This window comes from Rhinolophus sinicus, linkage group LG03, assembly GCF_036562045.2.
Source record: "Rhinolophus sinicus isolate RSC01 linkage group LG03, ASM3656204v1, whole genome shotgun sequence".
NCBI lineage: Eukaryota > Metazoa > Chordata > Mammalia > Chiroptera > Rhinolophidae > Rhinolophus > Rhinolophus sinicus.
This window is the reverse complement of record NC_133753.1, coordinates 175343419-175368279: the sequence shown is the minus strand read 5'-3', so window position 1 is coordinate 175368279 and position 24861 is coordinate 175343419. Positions and strand designations below refer to the sequence as shown.

Sequence of the window (24861 nt, the reverse complement as noted above, 5' to 3'; positions counted from 1 at the left end):
TATGAGAGAAAACATTTTGTAGATAGAGATTCTCTACTTAACCATTTATACATCCTTTTGTAGAAAGTTTAACATAAAAGACAATAAAAAAGAAAAAAACAGAAATGAGATTTATCCAGCATAAAGGGTTATTAATTTTTCTCTGGATTGTATTAATGTGTGTTATCCTTTTTTATTGTTGCTAAGTTTTATGTAGCTTTATGGTTCATATGTATATATAATTTTATATATCAATAAGAGTAAAAACACGGGTACAAATTAAGAGTTATATGGTTTTACAAGTATATGTTAACCCCTTGGCGCTGGCGGTCACGGTGCGTCTCATTGCCGGCAATGGAAGTGTGCTGGGAAATCCCAACTCCCGGCGTCAAGGGATTAAAAGCAATAAAAACAATAATTTCACTAAAATTCTTTTGTGTAACACTTGGTCTTTTTTCCCCCCTCCCAATGTTTTAGTCATTGAGAAGGTCAAAACGAAATTCAGACTCTACGGAGTTGGCAGCACAGATGAATGAAAGTGTTGATGTCATGGATGTCATCGCTATTTGCTGTCCAAAGTACAAAGATCGACCACAAATTGCAAGAGTAGTACAGAAAACCAGCAATGGCTTCAGTGTTCAGTGGATGGCAGGCTCCTACAGTGGCTCCTGGACTGAGGCTAAGCGCCGTGATGGCCGCAAACTGGTGCCTTGGGTAGACACTATTAAAGAGTCAGACATTATTTACAAAAAGATTGCTCTAACGAGTGCTAATAAGCTGACTAATAAAGTTGTTCAGACTTTACGATCCCTGTATGCCGCCAAGGATGGGACTTCCAGCTAATGAATTTGTACATGCAGCCAAATTTACAGGATTTTTTTTAAAGGCAGAAAAACTTGAAATATCAACATTCTGGCAAAAAAAAAAAAATCAGTTTTATGAAGAGTAAGAATGGAACCTGGGATGCAGGAACAAAAGGAGGAAATGTTGGGCAAACATTTTTGTGGGAGCTCCCTTCGCTGTTGTGCAGCAGAAACAGATTCTCAGTTCATTTTTACTCCCACTGTATTATAGTTTAACAAAAATTGTTTATATCTTGGAAAAAAACTTTCTGTTTAAAAAATAAACACGTGAATGTTGGAAATTAGTCTGTTAATGTTCTTAATAAAGTGTTCTTGGAGTTTAACCTAGCAGCGGATGGCTTTCTTTAGCTTAGCCCAGTTTCCAGGGAAGCATTGTTTTTTCCAGGCTGTAAAATGGCAGAATCTCCTGGATATATAATTTATTCTGTTGAAAAAAAAAAAAGCATGCAGTATCTATGACCTATCTACAGAAGGAGTTTTTGTAAATGTAGATTTTGATGTATTAGGTCACCCTGAAAACAATACAAGAAAAGGGATCCCCAGGCAATCTGGTGGAGCGAATACTGCAATAAATTTTTTTACTTCTCTTTGTTACTTGTCTGTTTCCATTTGAATTTCTTATTGTAAAGATCTGTTTAAATCCATTTATATTATTTTGCAGTCTTTTATGTAAAATTTATTATATCACTGGTTTTCAAAGCAAAACAAAATATTGTTTATACAGTTTGTATAGGCTGAATAATTGGTATCTATTATTTTCATTCCCATAAGAGGGTGTAAACAATTAACTCCAGGGTTTTATTGTATCCTGCAATATTTAGTATTAACTATATATGATTTAGCACTGTGCCAAACACATTTTCAAGAGTACATTTTGATATAAAAAGAAACTATAGTTTATTCCTTGTATGCTTCAATTTCTTTCTAGTGATGTCATGATGGTAATATTTATTTTTTAAACCTGGGGTGGGGGGGAATAACAATCTTGGGGAAAGGTAACAATCATACTATTTTGGGAAACTAGCAGTTCTCTTCGTTAAAAGAATTCCATGTGTTATTTTAGAAATATAGTTGAAACGAGAATGACACTTAGTAATTATATTACATTTTCGCAAGTTATTTTTTAATACTGGAAAAGGAGTAATTTTACTAGTTGAGATGTTTAATTCATTTTCTATTTTAAATGTTTTATACATCTTTTGGGAGCAGTTGTCTTTTATCTGTTTGTACTACAAATGGGGAGGTGGGTATTTAATTGATTTACATTTGCATATTTAATGCTCAGGATTAGTAATGCCTAAAATCTACGGGAGATAAGGTTTGCTTCAAACTTAAATCTTTTAAAAAATGTGCACTTATTTTTAAGTCAGGTTTTAAAAATTGACCTCTAGAATGTTAAGTTTTATGAAATTGGCCAATAAATGAAGATAGATATTCACTTTGTGAGGAAGAGTGACATTGCCACAAATACCTCTGTGAACACCTATTAAACCACGATGAAAATAATTTCAGGATCTATTTCCTATGTGGAATGCTTTCAGAACAGTTTCTTGAAGGAAATGTTTTCTCTTTTTTTCTTCCACTTAATTGCATGTTTCCTCTTCCTTCTTACTGTGAACTCTGTGGGACAAAACAAGATTGGATTTTTTCCCCCTTGGAGTTTATTTTATCAGCAAAGGATTGGCGGTGGCTTATAAAAACAGCATGATTTATCAAAATGTGAAATACCAGTTAGAAGAAATATAAGACTATACATCCAGCATATAGAATATGAAAGAATAAAGATGTGGGTTAAAAAAAGCCAATTTGGAATGCCATGAGCCTAACATTTAATGTGTGCTGTCACTTAATTCTTTCAAAAACTTCTGCTAGTTAAATATTGTTTCCCTATTTTGTGGATAAGGAAAACTGAGGCTCAGAAGGAGTCAGTAATTTGCTTGTAAATGTTGTAATAGGGATTTAAATTTGAAATTGGAGTAATTGCATCTTAGTACTCTAAGCTAATTGAAAACAAGCATTAGTGCGAAGATCCTTGTTGAAAGTAAACCAGTTCCTAAAGGATTCTTGAAGTGTATGTACCTTAGGTTCCTAGAGTGAGCATTAGGAAGCAGGGACTCATTAGTAAGGCTGTCATAAATGATGGCAACAGGTGAATTTTCTGTGTTTAAGAATTTTCCATATGTCCTAAGGTCCAGTATTGTTTTAGCTATAAATATAAGCCAAATGTTGATACAACTCATAAGCCTTAACTTTTAAATACACAAACCAAAGTTTTCAAAAGTAGATTTCTCAAATACGACTTTTTAGGCCTTAACACAAAATTAAGTTAAGGCCTTGCCAGTCAAATATACCAAACCAAACTTCAAGTATATTGGAGATTTATAAAGTCCAATCTTAATCTATAATTTGTTGATAACTGTAGTAAGCCATATCATTTTTAATGACTTGTATTGAAAAGATGTCACATTTATATAAAAATTTCCAAGTATCTCTATTAATAGGAAATTTTAGTATTTTCTTATTTAAATTATTATTATTTTGACAAAGAATTGGTAGTTTTAAAAAAAAATACATAGCAAAATACAAGCAGAAAACACAATTTTGTCATGTCTAGTAGGAGAAATTTGAACTTTTAGAGAAAAGTAACTCTGTTCAAATGTTGAGTATTTGAATTGTTAGCAGGTAACTGAAGCACACAGACAATCTTTGACGACTAGTCTATCATGAATACAGGTAAGTGAAACTTTTTTGTCCAATGTAGATTTCATAACCAGCAAGCAAATTTATGAGTTCATTTAGGAAGTAAACTGGGAAAGTATATGGTTCTCCCTCCCCCACACGCCACTTTTAGATGCGCAGACTTCATTCTGGTTGCTATTTGAAAGTCCACGTGGTCTGCATATTCAGAACTATTGATGTAGACTGGAATAACGTTGCGTTTGCAAATATAAAACCTGTCAGATCACCGATTGGAAATAATGATGTAACTTTAAACCCTTGATAATTTTACTCTACAAAATTTCTATTTGTTTGAGCCTTTCACTGTTTGCTTTGCTCATTCAAAAACTTAGCTAGTTTTTGTCACAGGAAGCATATTTATTATACAAATTTATGTTTAATTTTTATTTATTAGAAGACTTTTTTAAATGCACTCCTTGTCCTGTTGGTACTATCTGAGAAACAGCTACATGTAAATATAGTGTGATAGAAAGGTCGCCAACCAAACATTGCAGTTCGCATAGTTTAGCGACCAAGAGACCCGAAAATCCTGGTGTGTTCTGCGTGACAGCGGAGTGAATACCACCAACCCAGCTGTCCTGTGTAAGACTCCACTTGTATATGGCTTCGTTTGCTCAGAGTAATGCACACAATTTTTTTCCTCATCAGAATTTTTTAAACTTTTTTCTTAGAAACCATCACATAGCTATTATCGGTTTCAATCATTCTGAATTTTTGACCACGCTTGTTTGAGTTACAACATACACTCCTCTTTCTCCTATTTTTCTGAAATTAGACATATTTCATCTATAAATATGTCATCTTTAAATATTGATATCAAATATCCAGTAAATGTTCAAATTCTCAATTTTCTCAAAATGTATTTTTTTAGGTCTTAATCCATAGGTTTCTTCATATGCCTTTTATTTTTTGCAAATTTTTCATGAAACAGTGTCTTTGGATTCTTAAGAAAATGGTTGATTTTTAGAGGAACAACAGTTATTTTCTGGTTTGTAATATTTTTTCTTACCTGAATTTATTGTAGGTTTGAGAGACATTGTCTCTTCCAAACTCATGTATTATTCTTGAGCCTGCATAACTAGAACAGAGGTAACTATTACAGACATAATGAAGTAAAGAGGTAGGTTCTGTTTTCAGAAAGATGGTGAGAAACAATCCTTTGAATATTAGTTGGCAAATGCCAAGCAGGCAATTGGAGATGAAGAACTAAAGTAAAGAACAGAAGTTTAAATAGGTCAGCCACTGATTTAAGTTTTTCTGTTAGTCAGAAAGTGTGTTAACTTACTGCTTGAAATACGTGTGCTACCGACTGATTATTACATAGTTTATAGGCATTCTAGTTTTTGTTGAATGGAATTTTACCTCTATTTTAGTATTTGTGATGTTTTGCAGTCACTGTTTAATCTCAGTCACTTAGAACCTTAGAAATGAAAAGTTATCTTGTGTTACTTTGTTCAAATAATTCTAGTGTCCTCACCCTTGACGTTAACCTTTCTTCTGCTAAGAAATGGCAGTGTAAGTTTGTCTTGATCGTAACTTGCCTACAGTTACAATTTAGGGCTTAACCTTACTAGATTTAGATCCTAGAACAAAGAACAGGAGAAAGTAATTATAATCTAAGTTTGTTATGAAACGTAAACCAATAATGGATACACATTCCAATTTCAAAAAATATGTATGGAATCATCTAGTATGAGGGAGCTGAGAAATCATTTAACCAGATGTTCTTAGCCACATTTCATGAACCTCTTTGAGAAAGCCGTGATATCTCTCTAAAAAACTGAACAGAGTCACACCCAGAACTACATGCAATTCCAAGGGATTTGTGGTCACTCCCACCACAGTTCCATATGTGATCTGTCTTGGAAATCCATGGACTACAGGTTACAAGATCCTTTCTAATCCAAACCCTTTTTCTAAGGTGAAATTCAGGCTCAAAAAGGTGAATTGATATCTACAAGTTACGTGCCTACGTAGTACCAGAGTCAAGAGCAACGCTCGGGATCTTATCTCCAGATGAATTGTTCTTACAAGGAAGGTTTCATTTGGAAAGTCCTTATACAGTCACCTGTTAAGATCGGAATGTATGTTGACTACTTAATGACTAAATGTACTTTTATATCTTTTCAAAAGATCTACTTTTATATCCTCAGATTTTGAGAGGCTTACTTACTATCCTGTTTGATAAATGGAAAAGGTAAAATGCAATATTTTATGCGCTCTATTTTTTATTTTAATTATCTTCTACATTACCTGGCTTGATGTAGAGGACAAACTTGGATTGGTGAAAAGATGATTAACTTTGAAGTCAGAAGACAATCTGAAGCCTTGTGTTTTTGCAACAAGTGTAATACGAAGTTTGGTAAATAAAATCGCTTAGCATGTTATATGGGAACTTATTTAAAGAAATCTGTAATTATCTTTTGTGCATTTTTGGATCCGCAGAATGTTTGGTTAAGTGGGGAGATGGGGGATGACATTCTGAAAGTGTGGATAGCACAGTGAAGAGGAACCAGGGTGGGTGGTACTGTATCAAAAGATGAAGCTATAGAAAGGAAGGATGGAGGAGTATAAAATTTTAATGTCTAGGCAGTGGAAGGACTTGAAGCAATGAATTAAAGAGAGCTCACTGTCTGCTACGTAGAGGATAGATGTGAGGGTGTAAAGAAGAAGACACTGATGCAGTAGTCTCCGAGATGGTGAGAGGGAACTAGGATGCTGATGGTAGTAGGGATAGAGAGAACATTGGAGACATTGCAGATGTATTTAGGAAATAAAAAAGCAAAAGTAGGACTTGACCATTGAGTGAGATGAAGGAAGACAGAGACATCAAGGGTAACTGTCAGGTTTCTCTACTTTGCATGACCAGGTTCAGGTTTAAATACATTTGAGAGTGAGTACCTGTGGGCTGTTTAGGTGATGTCCAGAAGGTGAGAACACACACAAGCATGACACTTCCGGGGGAAGTTTGGGCTGAGGCTGCATTTGGGACTCATCGACATATAAACTGTGGAGGAAGCAAAACAGCCAAAGGAAGACCTTGGAGATTACCAACATTTAAAGTGCAGTGGGAGGAAAACGAGTTTTTGGAGGAGACAGGAGAAATGATTAGAGGCGAGGAGAATGGGAGGAATCTAAGGGATTACAGAGTTTCAAGAGGGAGCTACAGAGCAACATATGAAATGCAACAGTAAGATGAAGACTGAAAAACGGCCCTGCCATTCAAGGTGCCCATGGTAACCTGTAGGGAGAGGAGTTTTAGAGAGGATGAGAAAAAACCCAGATTGTGGTTGAGTTGAGGAATGAGAATCATTGGGGGAGAATGGTAGGGCAGGAAGAGACAACAGTACTGAAATGTTGGGTGTTGAAGCTGGAGACAAGCAGACAATAAAGGGCCTAAATAGCCACATTCAAAAGTTTGGAAGGACTTTAAATGGGGTATAAATACACTCGGGGTTGGGGTTCAGGAAGATCACTCACCAGCTGCAATGTGGAGATTGTGCTGATGCCAAACTGCATGATTGTGTTCGTTTTCTCCATAGTGCTCAGCTGCACAACAAAAACTGATTTTTCATTGAGCCAGGATTCAAGTTTGTTGGAGGTACAGTTGAAGAGCCAGATGGGAGAAAATGGCAGGATCCAGGTTCAGAGGTCTGCATAGAGCAGAAGTGGAATAATGGAATGACAGACAAAGGAACGTGGGGTTTCTGAAGTCTGGTGGTTCTGGAAACAGTGCAGAGCGTGACCCATCGGAATGAACTATTTAGTAAAGTGAAGATGTTAAGTTTGGCATTGGTGAGATCACAGAATCATAGGCTACATTCTGCACTCCTTTCCTGAACTTGAAACATTGGATTATTTCTTTCCTGTCATACTAACAGTTTGTCTTGTAGATCACTTGGTATTGACATTAGTTCCATTGTTTTGACTTTGCAAATTGAATTGTTTGACAAGTTAATGTTAAGCAAATGCTGAGGGCCTACTATGAGCAATGCACTGTGATGGGCTCATGGGCAATATGCTTGTGTTCTAGTAGGGGAGTCTGGAAATGAACCACAAAGCACACATGGTTATTAAATTACATGGTTATTAAATTACAGTTGAAATGAGTGCTTGAAAGTAAGAGTAACAGAAATCACGACAGTATGTAGTACTGTACTGGTCTGGAGGGCTGGGGGAGATCAAAAAGGCTTCCTGCTCCAAGTGAAACTAATTCTCAGAAAAAGCCTGACATGTAACAGTTATAATAGATACCAAATAATATTGGTTGAACCATTGAGAACTGGGAAATGATTTTGTTTAATGGCTCCCAGCAGTTTGTTCCATAGGGACATGATGGCCGAGCTCTGAAGTCTGCAGAAAAAAATAGACGAAGGATGCAAGGAGAATGGCAGATTGATGACAGCATGTGCAAAGGCCCTGAGGTAAAGAGCATATCGCTTTTAGAAGCTTCTAGTTCCTATGAATGGCAGGAAACAAATGAGAGTAGAAGGATGAAGCTGACGAAACAGGTGGGCCAAATCCTGCTTTCGTAGGCCATGTTAAGGAAGTCCTGCGACCATTAAAGATACTAAGATGGGTGGGAGTGAAGTAAGGATTTGCATTTGTGAAATCAGATTGGCATTTTTAATAGATCCCGAGCTACAATGTATGCAGTGATTGGGGGGATCCCAGATGGTCCAGGTGAAAGATGATGGCACCTTGGTCTGGGTGGTAAATGGAAGAAGTATCCTCATTCGTAGGACTGGTTAGGGCGTTCGAAGTGATCACACAACTTTGGTTGGCTTTGATTTAAATTGTAATACGGAGAAAACAGGTATGAATTTTCTTAGTAAGTTTTGGTGAGTGAGTCAAGTCTTCCTGGGTAGGTATCCACGTAGAAGACAACATGATTTATCCCTTGGTTCATCTGAGGACGGCCCATGAGGAATGACCATGATTTGAAGCAAGGAAAGGAATCAAAAGATGTGACTACAAAAAGGGGAAACATCGTCATGGTGGATTTCTGCACAGCTTAAAACTGTCAATTGAATCTTTAAAATCCTGCCATTTATACAATTCAGAGTAATTCCAAGATAAAAATTTTAGTGAGACAGGCTTTTAACATGCTAATAAACTTTCTATTATTTAGTAGTTTAATGTTCCTAATTAAGTTTAAAGAAATAAGCCCTTGTTCATATAGGATACCACTTTTAGCTCTTTGGGTAGTTATATCCATATTTCTGTAAATCCAAATTACTGTTATAATTTATTAATTCTAGACCTTATATATTGAATTATATTAATGATCTATTGACTTATGTATGACTTAAATAAGGACTTGGCTCTTACACTCTTCCCTTCTCCTTCCAGTATGGGCATCACTATATTCAATGAGCACTTATGAATATAAAACTATGTAAATAGTGTTCAGTCAGAGCCATCATTTAGTGTACTATGAGTGTATTCCCTTTCTTCTATAGTCGGTTTTCCTTTAGTAAAATTGCGTTGCTTTTTTACTCATACAATTTCCACATAGAAATCTTTAAATTTTTTGGAGTGTTCTTTCATATCATTCCTTAGTTTGAATCTCTCCCCCTTGCCAGCCCCCACCACCACCACCCCTCTCTCCCCCACCCCTACCCCCCCACACACACGCACACATACAATTGCTACATCAAGAAACTCCTTGGAACCGTTACTTTTGCACCAATCTGGACTGATTTTTCAGGACTTCTTCAAAGGCATTGTACCAGACTTTTCTTCTGGTTGGATCCAGAACCTGTGTCTGGAACCCATGCCTTCTTCCTTTTGCTTAAAAATATTCAGTTTGCTTTAGTAAATCCTGCAGTAACTTCGTAAGAATGGACACATAGGAACAAACCTTTTGAACCATTAGATGTCTGAAAATGTCTTTATTCTCACCTCAAACTGATTGATAGCTGGGACTAGAATTCTAAGATGAAAGTTTTCCCTTGGAAAATATTTAGGAAATTTTCTGTATTTCTCATATTCTAAACTTTCAACCATGTTGGTCCTTAATGGATCTCTTTGTAAAAATTCACTTTGCAGGCATGTAATATAGACTTTTAAACTTTTAATGTGTCCTTAGCTATGAAGAATTTTCTTTGGTAATTCCTCCCTCCTTAGTTTCTTTATTTTCTGTGATTTCTGTTAGTCAGATATTCTTCCTAGACTGATCTTCTCAGTTATGTTTTTTTCTCATTTGTTTGTTTGGTCGGTCAGTCAGTTGTTTGGCTCTGTCTTTGAGTTTTTCAACTTTATCTTCTAAATCTTCTATTTGTTTTTTTTTATTAGTTTCAGGTGCACAAGACAAAGCAAAACTTAGACGTTTATCATTTATATCCCTCACACTGTGTGAACCCTCCTCCCCCCATCCACTATCCCTCTGTACGTTCCCCAAATTAGTTTTCAAAACCCCATGGCCATCTTGTGGTTACCGACTATTTTCTAAAACTCTCACCTTCCCCTTATCCCCACCCCTCCGCCCCTCTAGCAACCCTCAGTTTTTCCTCCATGTTTCCAAAACTGTCTCTGATTAGTTCATTCACTTATTCTTTTCTTTAGATTCTGCATATAAGTGAGATCATACGGTATTTGTCTTTCTCTGTCTGACTTATTTCACTTAACATAATGTTCTCTAGGTCCATCCATGTTGTTGCAAATGGTAAGATTTCTTTCTTCTTTATGGCTGCGTAATACTCCATTGTATAAATGTACCACAGTTTCTTAATCCAGTCATCTACCGATGGGCATTTCGGTTGTTTCCATGTCTTGGCTATTGTGTATAGTGCTGCAATAAACATAGGGGTGCATAAAGATTTTTGACTTTTGGATTTCTCCGGATAGACACCTAGGAGTGGGATTGCTGGATCATAAGGTAGTTCCATTTTCAGGTTTTTGAGATACCTCCATACTGTTTTCCATAGTGGCTGCACCAATCTGCATTCCCACCAACAGTGCACCAGCGTTCCCTTTTCTCCACATCCATGCCAGCACTTGTTGTTTGTTGATTTATTGATGATAGCCATCTTGACTGGGGTGAGGTGGTATCTCATTGTGGTTTTTATTTGCATTTCTCTGATGGTTAGTGAGGTTGAGCATTTCTTCATATGTCTGTTTGCCATCTGTATGTCCTTTTTAGAAAAATGTCTCTTCATGTCCTCTGCCCATTTTTTAATTGGGTTGTTTGTTTTTCTGGAGTTGAGTTTTTTATAAATTTGTGATATTAACCCCTCTTCTATTTGTTTTTTAATTTCAGCTGTATTTTAAATTTCAAAGAGTTTCTTCTTGTTCTCTGATGTTCTTCTCATACAGTAACTTGGTCTTATTTTATGAATGCAACATCTCATATCTGTCAGATTAAAAAGTAGAATTCTCAGTTCCCATTTGGAGGCCTGAGCTCTCAAATCACAGGCAATGCCTCATGTATTCAGGCTCAAGAAGACTGATAAATCACATTCCTCCCTCCTTTAAGTTCTGATTAGAATTAAACTAGAGTCAGACAGACTGAGATAAAATGAACAGCTTTATTGTCAGTAGAGCCAGAGTAGGGAACATATTGTAGCCCGAACCTGCAACCACAGTTCAGCTTGCTGCCATCTGTCCCAAATCTAGACCCTGAGATCCATCTGCTAGGTAGAGTATTCTGCACAGCAGATAATCTACTCAGCCCACTGAAGGAGAAATTGCTGCCCCTCACCCATCAAGTACCCACAGTAGGGAAGAGGATGAACACATACATACTTGGTTTTTAATACATGTACTGCACTTATTTGCCAATGGCAATCGATTGATATTGAACCCTTGTAACTCACCAGAAATAATAAAACCTCTTGAACACAAGTAACTTCGTGGAAATGTGAGAATAGGGTTTCCTCTGTCATTGTATGACCATTCCAACTTTAGTTCCATAAAAACATTTCCTTTATTTCCTGCATGACCTGTTTTCTCTATTATTTTGCCTATTTAATTTGAATTTTCTCCTTTTCATGATGCGGGCTTTCCCTGTGTGTGCAGTGATGCTTAATTGTCCATTCTGGTTTTAGAACAAGCTACTAAAAACTTTATTGAAGCTCAGAGTGTCTGTGTGGATTTCATCTGTTGGGCTCCACTGCAGGGCAGTGATCAGCAAGCTTTTTCTGTAAAGGTGCAAAAAATAAGTATTTTAGGCTTTGCAAGTCATGCTCTATGTAGCAACTATGCAACTAGATAGTATGTAAAGGGATGGGGAGGTTGTGTTTCAGTAAAACTTTATTTGCAAGAACAAGAGCGGGCCAGATCTGCTGACTTCTGCTCTAAGGTGATCAGAAGGCAGCTGGAGTCCTGCCTGGGGCAGAGCTGCTGGGAGTTCTCTGTACAAGGTTTGCAGAGATGAGGACGTGCAACTGTTCTACACAACCATGGTTATCTCACCATGCCCCTTTCTGTGCTGCTTAGCTCTGAATCTTAAGTTTACTATTCGTCACTATCCTCTTTGACACAAATTATATTATGGCTTCCTCTACCCTCATACACTTATTGCTACTACTTCTCTCATCCAGTAATATCTCCTCACCAATTCTCTGTATTTGTCTTGAATGGTACATTTTAAAATTCCTCTATTATCCCTTCACTCAGGTCTTAAGACAGAGAAGGAATAATTTATCAATATACTATTCATCTAGGAACCATTTCGAAATACTTAAGACTGAGGTAATTTTAATTAGTTTGTTTTTGTAGTTACTGGCTTTGAATTTTTTTTAATTAAAGTTTATTGGGGTGACAATTGTTAGTAAAGTTACATAGATTTCAGGTGTATAATTCTGTATTACATCATCTATAAATTCTGTTGTGTGTTCACCACCCAGAGTCAGTTCTCCTTCCATCACCATATATTTGATCCCCCTTACCCTTATCTCCCACCCCCCACCCCCCTTACCCTCTGGTAACCACTAAACTATTGTCTGTGTCTATGAGTTTTTGTTTCTCATTTGTTTGTCTTGTTCTTTTGTTGTTTTTGGTTCATATACCACATACCAGTGAAATCATATGGTTCTCTGCTTTTTCTGTCTGACTTATTTCACTTAGCATTATAATCTCAAGATCCATCCATGTTATCACAAATAGTCCTATTTCATCTTTTCTTACCACCGAATAGTATTCCATTGTGTATATATACCACAGCTTCTTTATCCATTCATCTATCGAAGGACATTTTGGTTGTTTTCATGTCTTGGCCACAGTAAATAGGCTTTGAATATTTTAAATACTTCTCTTCAAATTAGTATCACTGTTTTTTTAAAAATTCAATATAAAAAATTCACTTCAGCTAGGCCACTCCTGCCATAGAAATTGGCCCCAGGCCCACAGGTATAGGAACAGGCTGAGTCGTTCATTCCCAACTTACAAACCAACCTTAGCAGGGTGTTTTTCTCTCAGGTGTTCTCTAGATTCAATAGCTTTAAGAAAATAAAAGCATTAGTTTCCCTCAAGTTCTCTTTAATGGTATGAGGCCACAGCCCAGATGCTGAACACACACGAATGATCCGAGTATAAGTAATGCTTAGAGGAAAGTGGAGTTCTGGAGGGCTATCAAAGCAACTTCTGCACAATTATTAAGTGCGTTTCCTTTCTCCTATTTCCTCAGCAAGGTCCAAGGTTTGATTTCTTTTTTTTTTTTTTAATTTTATTGGGGAATATTGGGGGACAGTGTGTTTCTCCAGAGCCCATCAGCTCCAAGTCGTTTTCCCTCAATCTAGTTGTGAAGGGCGCAGCTCAGCTCCAAGTCCAGTTGCCATTTTCAATCTTTAGTTGCAGGGGGCGCAGCCCACCATCCCATGTGGGAATTGAACCGGCAGCCCCGCCGCTGAGAGCTCACGCTCCAACCAACTGAGCCATCCAGCCTCCCAAGGTTTGATTTCTTGCAGAAAGGGTAAGCCGGACACAAAGCATGGTACATAATAATTATTTGAACTATTGAAATGGAAAATGTTATGAGCTATACTGGTTTGTCATTAGTTCATCAAACATTTATTGACTATATGCTATAGGCTAGAAGCAGTGGGTGCTGAAGTGAGAAAGTAAGTAAAGCTGAAGTCAGTGTTTTTAAACCACGTCGATGGAGAAAAGTTGGCAGCTTCCTTTGCTAACGGATTCCAAACGCACCCAGAATAAAGAGTAGGATGTACAGGTATGGTTTTGGTTTAGTGATAAACTCTACTAAATTTTGTGTATTTTCTAATAATAATGTGAGCAAAGTAAGATTCAATTTTGAGAAATTGGGGAACCCATTTCATAATTGGTGGTGTTCCTGAGCACGGAAGTGCTTAAAATCTATATGGAAACTACATCTTTTAATCCATGTGTGGGGGGCATGAAGTCTGGGTCCTTCCTTTCAAGTAGAAGGGTCTGAAACACATTCATTTGGATATTTCCTCTGTGTTCAGACACACGAGGCAAAATCATCATATTGCAGTTTTTTGAAGACTGTGGGAACGTAGTCAAGCTAGACACAAAGGCTGCCTCTGCTGATATTCTCTGCCCTCCTTCATTTCTCATTTTCAGGTTTGTAGTACGGATGTATAGCGCACTGAGACTAACTGAAGACATCTTCAAGCTATGACAGTTACTGGTGTACCTGACTTACCCATAAAGTTGGACAAAATAATATATGTGAGGCAACTGCTTTTAGACACCGGACGACGTGCTGCACAAGACGGTGGCCCCCTGAGAAGGACGGCTTGTGAGGTGAGTCTCATGAACACCTAGCTGTCTGCTCAAGGATATTTTCCTGCCTCTGGCATAATGAGCGAGAGCCTGAGCAGACCCCGGTGGTCCCACTGAGCTGAGGACGCGAAGATCAGAGTCGAGGGTAGTAACTGGCGGGAATCTGCACGGTAGGGCAAAAAGAAAAGCAAGCTGTAGAGAGAGGACCCCAGATGTCTGTATGGGGGTTCCCTGTCAGTCCTTGGACCACAGCTGAGCGGTTCGTGTTCAGTGCAAGACTGCACGAGCCCTACCAGAAAGCAGTTACTACAAGGTCGACAGACAGCAGATACTAGAGGTTGGCGTTCTGGGAATGTTCCAGGCCCAGCCCAGCCAGAGTGGAGAGATCTCGTTAACACCTCCTTAGCGCTCCAGGCATCCAGTTCCTACACCAGAAAGGTCCATCCGAGAAGTAAAGACCTTGCCTGAGAATAAGGCTACAAACAATACCCTTCAAAGATGAGGGTGAAGATATAGTTCGGTCAATGAATCCTGAGAGAATTAATTGCTAGAAGATCTGCACTGTCAGAAATCCTAATGACCTTCAGGCTGAAGAGAAATATTAGATAGAAATTTGACCATGAGGATGCATATATCTTTTTTAATTAGTATTTTGGATTTCCCGGAATAAATGCTGGGTCATACGGTACTTCTCTTTTAAAAGTTTTGAGGAACCTCCATGTTGTTTTCCACAGTGGCTACACCAATTTGCAATCCCAACAAAAGTGCATGAGGGTTCCCTTTTCTCCACATCCTCACCAACACTTGTTTGTTGATTTTTTGATAGTAACCATTCTGACAGGTGTGAAGTGATATCTCATTGTGGTTTTAATTTGCATTTTTCTGATTAGTGACATTGAGCATCTTTTCATATGTCTATTGGCCATGCGTATGTCCGCTTAGGAGAATGTCTATCCAGGTCCTCTGCCCACTTTTGTTTTTCCAGAAAAGGGTACTTTTTAAATTCAATTAGGAAACCAGAGGGAGGGGCCCAGGTTGGGACAAATAATGGCTACCTCCTCCCCAGCAGAACAGGGGGAGAAGGCGGCCCCCTACACACCCAACCCAGGACCCCCTGCTCACTCCGCTGCAGCATCCTCCCTGGGACGGGTGGTCGGTCACCCAGCCTGCTCTGCCCCAGGCTCCTTCCCCTAAGAACGTCTTGGAGGAGGGGAGTGTGGGCAGAACAGGTGGCAATGAGGATGAACATTTGGCGCTGGTAGCAGCAGCAATGACAGATGTCTAAGAATGAAACGTTGAACAAAAACCACAACTGTCCAGAGGTAGTTTGTGAACAGAGGAAAGATGGAACCAGAACCTTGGGGAACGGGGAGGCGCAGGGGTGGGAGGAGGCGAGGCTAGCTCCTTGTTAGTGCCCCATGTGAGGAACGGGCAACCTCGAGGCCTAGAGGGAAGCAGAGGGGCTAGGGGCTCAAACCCCTCCATCCTGTGCCCCATGGGGGCCGTCCAACCTGGTGCAGGGACTAGGCAAGGTGGGGAAGGGAGAGAAGGGCGTGGGCCGCACCTGCTGAGACCAGGTTGGTTGGGAGCATCTTGGCCACACCTGCTGCTGCCACCGCCAGAAGGGGGGGGGGGGGGCGGCCTGTCAGAGTGAGTGGGGCTTGGGCCCCTTTTTAGGCCAGGGGAGCCCTCCCAGGCCCCTTAATGGGAAGCCAGAGGGAAGAGTCGGGGAGAAGAATCCCCAAACCAGGAGCCCGTCAGCCATGTCCCGACCGCGGAGGGAGTGGGACGCCCGGGGCGCCAAGCGCCGCTAAGTGGGCAGTGAGCTCTGTCAGGAGGGCAAGTGCGTGCTCGTGGGTGAGGGCGTGCAGGGAACCGGGACCAAAGGAAAACTCCCCGCTCAGGCCACCAGGGCCCTGCCGTGGCGTGCTGCGTGCTGTGTGTGGTGGTGAGGACGCAGGTGCGTGGCGGGGACGAGTGGGCCTGGGGGTGGGGGCGGGGCGTGGGAGCGGAGTCGCCCATCCCAGAAGGAAACTGCTCCTTGGCGAGGAATCCTGCGAGATGCCCTCTTCCTCCTCCTCCTCCTCAGTGTTTTGGGCCTGCCCCTTGGTTTCCTCCCTGGAGTCTTGGTCGTTTTCCGGGTCTTGGCAGCACCCTTGTTTTTGCTCCCCTTTGGTCGCTCCCCCCACACCCCCCACACCCCCAGGTCTCTTAGGTGTGGGCACTTCGGAGGCTGCTCGGAGGCCTGCCCCGCGCTCGCTTCTCAGTGCCGTCCTTTCCTGCTTGGAGGCCAAGGGCTGGCGGGACTTCGAGCTCCACTCGCGCACCTTCCCTTCTCTGCGGAGCAGGCGGAGGAGCGGCGGCCGGGATGCCTGCGGTGCGCGCTCGCGGTGCTGGGAGCAGCGGTGCTGGGCGCTGAGGCCCGTCTGGCTCCGCCGTCCCCGCCGGTAGCAAGTGTGGCTGCCTTCTTGGCGCCGCGCCACACCCGCCCTCCGCCCATTTTTTAATCGGATTGGGTTTTTTTTATTTTTGGTGTTTTTTTTTCGTTTCAGGCGTATAAACGGATTGTTCTTTTTGTTGTTAAATTCTGAGTTCCTTATATATTTTGGATATTATTATCCCCTTATCGGATGTATCACTGGCAAATATGTTTTCCCATTCAGTAGGTTCTTTTCATTTTGTTGATCATTTCCTTTACTGTGCAAAGCCTTTTTAGTTTGATGTAGTCCCATTTGTTTACTTTTGGTTTTTGTTTCCCTTGCCCAAGGAGACATATCCAAAAAACATTACTCAGAGCAATGTCAGAGAGGTTACCATGTTTTCTTCTAGGAGCGTTAATGGTTTTGAGTTTTACGTTTAAGTCTTTAATCCATTTTAAGTTTTTTCTTGTATATGGTATAAGAAAGTGGCCTAGTTTCATTCTTTTGCATGTGTCAGTCCAGTTTTCCCAACACTCCTTATTGCAGAAACCCTTTACTCCATTTGGGTCTTTTTTTTTTAATCCATTCAGCCATCCTATGTCTTTTGATTGGAGCGTTTAGTCCATTTACATTTAAAGTAGTTATTGATGGGTATGTAGTTGTTGCCATGCTATTGTTTTCTGATTGTTTTTATAGTATTTCTCTGTTCCTTTCTTATTCTCTTTCATGTTCATGACTTTCCATTGTGTTATGTTTGGATTCCTTTCTCTTTATTTCTTGTACATATCTGACAGATTTTTGGTTTGTGGTAACTATATGCTTCATATATAAGAAGCTATTTTTATAGCTGTCTATTTTAAGTTGATGGTTGCTTAAGTTTAAACACATTCTAAAATTACTACACTTTTTACTCACTCCTCCACATTTATGTTTTTGTCATTATATTTTAGAGTGTGTGTGTATCCCTTAATTTATTGTTGTAATTACACATGATCTTCCTACTTTTGTCTTTTAACCTTTGTGCTAGCGTTATAGTTTTATCCCCAGTTTTTATTAAGAATTCGTCTTTGTCAATGAGAATTTTTTCTTTCCTGTATTTTCTTATTCATGTTTTTTATCTTCTTCTTAAAGAAGTCCCTTTAACATTTCTTGTAATTCTGGGTGGGTGGTGATGAACTCCTTTAGCATTTTCTTGTCTGGGAAGCTCTTTATCTGTCCTTCAATTCTAAATGATAGCTTTGCTGGGTAGAGTCATCTTGTTTTTTAGGTCTTTACATTTTATCACTTTGAATATTTTGTGCCAATTCCTTTGGCCTGCAGTTTCTGCTGAGAAATAAGCTGCCAATCTAGGGGAACTGCCTTGTAGATAACTAACTGTTCTCTCTTGCTGCTTTTAAGAGTCTCTTTGTCTTTAATCTTTGGCATTTTAATTATGATGTGTCTTGGTTTTGGCCTCTTTGGGTTCATCTTGTTTGGGACTCTCTGAGCTTCCTGGTCTTGAATATCTATTTCCTTCACCAGGTTAGGGAAGTTTTCTGTCATTATTTCTTCAAATATGTTTTCAATTCCTTGTTCTCTCTTCTCTTTCTGGTACCCCTATAATGCAAATGTTGGTATGCTTGATGTTGTCCCAGAGGCCCCTTAAACTCTCATTTTTTTTTAAATTCTTTTTTCTTTTTGCTGTTCCAGTTGGGTATTTTCTGCTACCTTGTGCTCCATATTGCTGATTCAATCCTCTGCTTCATCTAATCTGTTGATTCCCTCTAATATATTCTTCATTTAAGTTTATTCTTCATTTCTGACTAGTTTTTTTGTTTGTTTGTTTGTTTCCTATCTCTTTGTTGAAGTTCTGAGTTCATCTATTCTTCCCCTAAGTTCATTGAGCACCCTTATGACCAGTGTTTTGAAATCTGCATCTGGTGGAATGCTTGTCTCCATTTTGTTTAGTTCTTTTTTTGGAGTTTTCTCTTGTTCTTTCATTGGGGACATGTTCCTTTGTCTCATTTCAGCTGACTCCGTGTTTATTTCTATGTAGTAGGTAGATCTGCTGTATCTCTTGGTCTTGGAAGAGTGGCCTTATGTAGTAGGTGACCTGTGGGGCAGTGGCACAGTCTCCCTGGTCACCAGATCCAGGTGCTCCAGAGGTGTCTTTTGTGTGGGTTGTATGTGCCCTACTCTTGTAGTTTAACCTTGATTGCTATTAGCATGTCAGGAGGTGGGATTGACCCTCGAGCTGACTGGCTATGAGGACTGATTGTGACTACATTGGACAAGCTAATGTGCAGGGGCTGACCCCACGGAATAGGAGTCACTTTAGCGGGGCTCTAGTGCCAGCCTCCCTTTGGGTGTGTGGTTTGTGGAGCTGGTTGGGTGGTGCTCTGGTGTGGCCACCAGGTGTGTTGGTTCTGGAGCCTCTTTGGACGGGCTCTGGTGCAGGTCAAGGTCAGCCACCACTTGTGCCTGGCTCGGGGTCATCTGGTAGGAACTACAGAGTGATCTGCAGTTGGTTGCCACTTGTACTGGGCTTACAGGCAATTGGAAGAGATTATTTTGTGAACCAAGGTTGGCTGCCACTAGTGCCTGGCTTGGAACCCTTTGGTAGGCACCATGATGTGAGCTGAGGTCAGCTGCTATTTGTGCCATGTTTGTTGCCACGTAGAGGCTATGTCCCAAGCCAAGACTAGCCACTGCTTATGCCGGCTTAGGGCTACCTGATGGGAGTTACAGTGCAAACTGAGATCGGTCACTGCTTGTGCCAGGTTTGGAGTAGGTTAGCAAGAGGTACGGGGCACACCGAGGGCACCTGCTGCTTGTTTAGTGCTCGTGGACCTTTTGAGATTTTAGGAAAGTTCGCAGTGCCAGCTGAGACAGGCTACTTGTATGGAGGAGCCACTGGAAGGGGTTTGGACAGGTGCATGAGTTGGGTGGGTAGGATCGCAGGGAATCACCAGGACGGACGAACAGTGTTAGCCAGGTTTGGCGCCTGCCTGTGCTGGGCTGGCTGGGTGGTGGGTGGTCTCAAAGGAACAATGGTGCCAGCCAGCACTTCCATCCCTGTAGATGGCTGTTTTGCCCCTTCAGCCCTCGCCCTTAAAGCTCATCAATTTAATTCTTCCCCATGTGTTCCTTGTGCTTTCTGAGCTGCTGCCTCTGTGCTGGAGCCCAGAGTGAGTGAGCCTGTGTGTGGGCCCTTTATTCCTGCAGCTCTTAGGTCTCCAACAGCGCTCCATCTCACTCAGATGCAATCCCTGCTGGTTTCCACAACCAGATGTAGTGGGGACTCCTTTCCCAGGCACAGGAGACCAGGCCTGGGGAGCCCAGTGTGGGGTTGGGTCCCTTTACTCCTCAGGGGGACCTCCAACCCCTAGATTTCCCTCCCAATTTAATCGCCACACTGTGGGTGTGGGACCTGCCCATTCTGCCTCTCCTACCACTGTCTATGTAGTTGCTGCTTTATATCCTTATTATAAGGCTTCTGATTATCTAGTCTTCAGGTGGTTCTCAATGAAGGCTGTTTTATAATTTAGTTGTAATTTTGATATGGTCACAGGAAGAGGCAGGCGAGCAGTGTTTACCTGCTCCACCACCTTGACTGGAAGTCCTTTGGCACCATGGTTTTTACAAAGTTAACCTGATCCTTCTAAAGCCAGGAGTCATTCCCTTTCTTTTCCACCTACAGCATCCATCCCTGGTTCTTCCTCTGTAGCTTTTCGGGTTACAGGGCCGAGAACAGAAGATCTGGCCTCCATAAAACTTTTCTTTAGAAGCTCAGGATTGGTGAAAGGTGGTTGGTACGCCTAGACCAAGCCAGGTGAATTTTGGGATATGTTTTAAAATGGAGTTCATTATTCAGTGTCTCAGGTAAGATTGTGATTTTCTTTCTTTTTCCTATCAGGTTAACCCACAGAAAGTTTTTCCTCAAACTCAAGGGGTACTAAAGGAAGAGGCAAGACAGAAGAGTTTTACTGAAAGGTACAATTTATTTTTTCATCATTTAAAAAATAATACCTAAAGATAAGTCAAATGCAAACACATATAATACATCTACTGTTAAACAACCCTTTCCCATGAAGGCAAAGTTATTGAGAACTATTTCTTTTCCCTCTTGAAATGACCAATCCAGGTAACAATATGGCTGCAGGTGGTTAGTTCACATCACTTCTTTCACTGCTTCTCTCCTGTAAACCCACATCTTTCAGGAACACATCCCTGAGGTGCTGGCCTTGGCTTGGCACCAGTGACATTGAGGCCTTACAGGTCCAGGGCCCCGGGGATGGACGGGCTCCTGTCATCCACGCTGGCGACCATGTCCTCAATGGCGTTCCAGTCCAGCTGGCTGAGGAGGCTGCCACTGCTCTCAGACACGCTGTCTGGGCCGCCCGCCCGGAGAGGGGCCTCAGGCTCGTCTTCAGTGGGTGACAAGTCCTGTCAAATTGAGAAAGACAGGAAATGGTGAAGGAAATAGGAAGGGAACCAGGGCTGTGGGTGCCCGGCCATGAGCTGGGTCTCACCTGCAATATCGAGGTGCTGGCACCAGGTCTGAAGAGTGGACAGAATGGGTTTTTCTACCTGTAGGACAATGATCTGTTCTTACATTTGTGTGTGTGTGTTGTTTGTTTGTTTTTAGTTAAAAAGAAAATTCTGAAAGAAAGTTACTGGAGTATTCAGCCAAAACTGCCGTTGCTTTGACTCACTATTCCAAACTGACCTAACAATCTCAGTATCTCTATATTCCATCCCCCACCCCAGGCAAAAAACAAAACAACACTGAAGAACCCAGAGGAATCACTAGGCCAACTGAAATCCGGAACAGCGCTTACCTGTAGTAGAGAACTGTGACTCTCGTGAAGAATCTTCTGGATCTCTGAAGGTAACATCCAGGGACTCACTACAGTCTCTTCTCTCTCGTACTCGACACACACCTGCTGAGTTGGAGGTGCAAGCCCAGCACCTCCATGCTGCTTTGTACGCTTCAGGGTATGACATGGCGCAGGAGAGCCTTTTGAGGGAAAAGAACAAAGCACACATTGGCACAGAGTCATTCATTGTGACTTATCATCAAATCCAAGGCAGTCACATTTTACGTAATATTTGAATCACAAGGTCTGGATATAGTTCACTTTAGAGTTCTAACAATTCCTGTTCTGTCAATGTGAGACAAGGAAATTCAATTCTGGCCACCTCTTTTGATTTTAAAAGTAATGGTAATTAGCCCCTAGGACAGGAGTCCAGGGAGGCGAGGCGACTGAACAGAACTGTGGAGAAGTCCCAGCTTCAAAGCTGGGGGAACGCTGTGGAAAGTCTCGTGGCGGCGTCCTGGGAGTGATGCTTGAGGCATCTTCCCTCCGGCTCAACGCCTGCAATCGGCCTTTGGCACAGGCATCAGGGTAAGTGCAGTGACGGCACACTAGGCCCTCTCCCTCCTTACTGAGGATCAGCGTGTGCGGAAAAGAAACTTATCCCAGCCAGTGCCCAGAGGCAGCTTAGCAAATCCAACCTAACACGCTTAATGTTCCAGAGCCAATGTCACAGCACGTCCTCTGCCCCTCACCAAGGTGACCTGGGGAAACACCCAAGACATGGAGTATGACGGGAGGTAAACACAGGTCCCAACGAGCAGTCATGTGGCTCCCTGAAGAGGGGAACAAGAGGTAACCGAGTGGTGAAGTTTGGGTCAGCTGACCTTCTAAGCTCTACCAACCTCGTGTGCTGAAAGGTAAGGACCCCTCCCGGAAATAAGCGCCCCGCAAACGGCAGCAGCACCCATTAGGCGCTGACTGTGGGCCACGTGCACTCGCTCCCATGGACTTCCCAGAGTGCAGGGCCTGGTCCTGTCCTCTAACTCATCTGCACCTGCCCTGCTGACCTGGGCTATAAATATCAGCCGCATGCTGACGGCTCTCACACCTGCACGGCGAGCTTTACACAGCAAACTGCCTACTTGGCATCTTGACTTGTATGTGCGCAGACATCTCAGCCTGAACAGGTCCAAAACCAAACTGAGTGGAGTTTTACCGCTAAACCCATTCCTCCAATAGGCTTCCCATCCCAGGAAATGCTCAGGTGAAAATCCAGTTGTCCTTTAGCCTTCCCTTTTTTACACAGCCTCTACCCAAGCATCAGCAAGTCTTAATTTGGCCTATCTTCTCAATACATTCCAAATTTTAAAACTCCCACCATTTCTGGTGCTAGAAGAATAGTCCAAGCACCATCTCTGTGCCTGTCTGCCTTCTTCTTCTCCCACATGTTCTCAAACACCAATTATATTAGCTCCCTGCTAATTCCCTCCATGGGACTCCCACTGGATCCACAGTAAAACCCAAACATTTTGCCTTCGCCTGTAGTAAGTAGCCAGCCCCTCTCCCCAACCGTCCTTCCCATACTCATCTTTTCTGTCAGGCCATGATTGTTTCAGAGCTTTGAACTTGCTCTTCCTTATCTTTACACGACAACCCCCCTTGCATCATTCAGAACATTCACTCCAACACCCCCTCCTCAAAGGTGTGTCATATCTTAGTTTTGTGCTACGTCTGCGCTGTTGGTGACTAACAGTGCCGAGCATGTGGGAGCAGCTCAGTGGATGGCTGCTGAATGAATGCTCCTTGCGAAATCCTACAAGGAAAGTGTTATTATCTCCATTTTGCAAATGAGGAAAGTGAGGTTACGTAATTTGTCCAAGATGATGGACATGCTCTATGGCCAGGCCTGAGCAATGTGTTAACTTGCTATTCAGAGGGCCCTTTAGGATAATAATCGTATCTGTGGGTGAGAAATGGGTCTATTTATCTGTCCCACAGCTGGCTTCCTGGGTTAGAGCCAAAGGAGGAACGTGGCAGTCCCAGAGGGCCGAGGGATTTCCTTCTGACTAAGCCACGGGTCTGAAAGAGAAACCAGCTTAACATCATGTGTGTCGCTGTGCCTTCCTTAGCATCCAGTGTGACAGCTGCGCCCCAGATGTAAAAGGTTTGACTTTTTTCTGCTATTTAAAGACATCACTGAATTTTTTGGGATGTGACTGAAAGTTCCATGTTAAAGTAATTATTGAAGTAAATATTTACTTAAGGGACAAATTTTGAAAACATCTATGAAAATATTTATGAATATTCAATAGGAACACACACGGGAACAAACAGTGTAGTAAAAAAACAAGCAGCCATTAAAACAGAGAAAGTTGATATTGACAACATGAAAAAAGAGAAACCAGCAGGTGATTAAGCAGTAAAGTAACCATAAGGGTGGGCTGTCTCTCCAAAGTGGATGGAGGCAGGGTACTGAATTCAAGTATTCAGGATACGATAACAGATTAGTAAAGGCTGTAACTAACAACTAATCCCACCCCCATCTCTGCTACAATGAATTTGATATCTAGACTTCGACACTCATTTTGTCAAATGAACATAATTATTTCCATCTAGAAAGAATGACAAAATCATCAAGTCTACTGAAATTAAGGTTAACAGTCGTGCGTTTCGGGAAAAATCTTTACCTTTGGAGTATCTATGAACCTCGAGAGGCTATCACTGGATTTCTCACCTTGCTTTACCCAAGGATGGCTCTGTAATTTCCTTCAGATCAGAGTGCATTTCTCTAGGATTTATTTGGGATATTCAATCTTGAGATAAAAATACAGTATAAAAACAATGCTGTGGAACTCAGCGTGTACAAAGCTTTTCAAGGTAGAGTGTCCCTGCCCCAGTGTGGACAGAGAAAGCTTTCTAAGGAAAAGGTAAATGATACATCAAGAAGAAACCCCACTGTGGGAATGAGGCCAGTAAGCGCAGCAGCTTCCCTCAGACGCGGTCTCTCTGTGAAAGCGACAGTGAGCGCTGCCACTCTTTTTCTTTCTACCATGTTGCCCGGCAATGTCCAGAGTCTAGCCTGACAACGTGAAGCGGAACAGTAAACTGCATCCATTACCAATACCACCCCCAAAAGAAAAGCCTGCTCCACCTCTTGCCCTACCTGTGTCAATTACTGTGTCAAAGTTCAGACAAACACCCAAACTAGAAGCGTGCAGTGACACTCCATTTCCTCCTCTCAGAGGCAGGGCTACCACTGGACAATGAAAGAACTTCTGTTGCCTCATGCTGGAGCATAACCGATTTCAAGAACACCAAACCCTGGATTCTCTGGAGCCTCCATAAACAATACAA

The 24861-nt window shown here is 41.5% G+C and overlaps 2 protein-coding genes and 2 long non-coding RNA genes across 10 annotated transcripts in view; 3 read left to right on the top strand and 1 right to left on the bottom strand.

Annotated features, from left to right (window-relative positions):
• Positions 1 to 1436, top strand: part of NIPBL (NIPBL cohesin loading factor) — a 188307-nt gene extending 186871 nt beyond the window's left edge. For 2 of the 3 annotated variants that reach the window (XM_019737211.2, XM_074328993.1), the window contains one exon: positions 457 to 1436. In XM_019737211.2, the coding sequence (XP_019592770.2) occupies positions 457 to 822 (366 nt within the window). In that variant the 3' untranslated portion in view covers positions 823 to 1436. The remainder of the gene's footprint in view (positions 1 to 456) is intronic. The other variant, XM_019737212.2, reaches the window with a different exon arrangement.
• A 14565-nt stretch (positions 1437 to 16001) lies between these two features.
• Positions 16002 to 21594, top strand: LOC141570720 (uncharacterized). The gene is made up of 3 exons (XR_012495165.1): positions 16002 to 16248; positions 20604 to 20680; positions 21458 to 21594. It is a non-coding gene; the product is annotated as an uncharacterized LOC141570720 (long non-coding RNA).
• CPLANE1 (ciliogenesis and planar polarity effector complex subunit 1) overlaps positions 20669 to 24861 on the bottom strand; it is a 95299-nt gene continuing 91106 nt past the window's right edge. For 3 of the 4 annotated variants that reach the window (XM_074328987.1, XM_074328988.1, XM_074328989.1), the window contains exons 52-53: positions 21529 to 21707; positions 20669 to 21133 (exon numbers count right to left, since the gene is read on the bottom strand). In XM_074328987.1, coding sequence (XP_074185088.1) covers positions 20960 to 21133; positions 21529 to 21707 — 353 coding nt within the window. In that variant the 3' untranslated portion in view covers positions 20669 to 20959. Of the gene's footprint in view, positions 21134 to 21219; positions 21278 to 21528; positions 21708 to 24861 lie in introns of all 4 variants that reach the window. The other variant, XM_074328990.1, reaches the window with a different exon arrangement.
• LOC141570719 (uncharacterized) overlaps positions 21702 to 24861 on the top strand; it is a 29145-nt gene continuing 25985 nt past the window's right edge. For both annotated transcript variants that reach the window (XR_012495164.1, XR_012495163.1), the window contains exons 1-3: positions 21702 to 22095; positions 22227 to 22424; positions 23506 to 23671. This is a non-coding gene — a long non-coding RNA (uncharacterized LOC141570719). The remainder of the gene's footprint in view (positions 22096 to 22226; positions 22425 to 23505; positions 23672 to 24861) is intronic.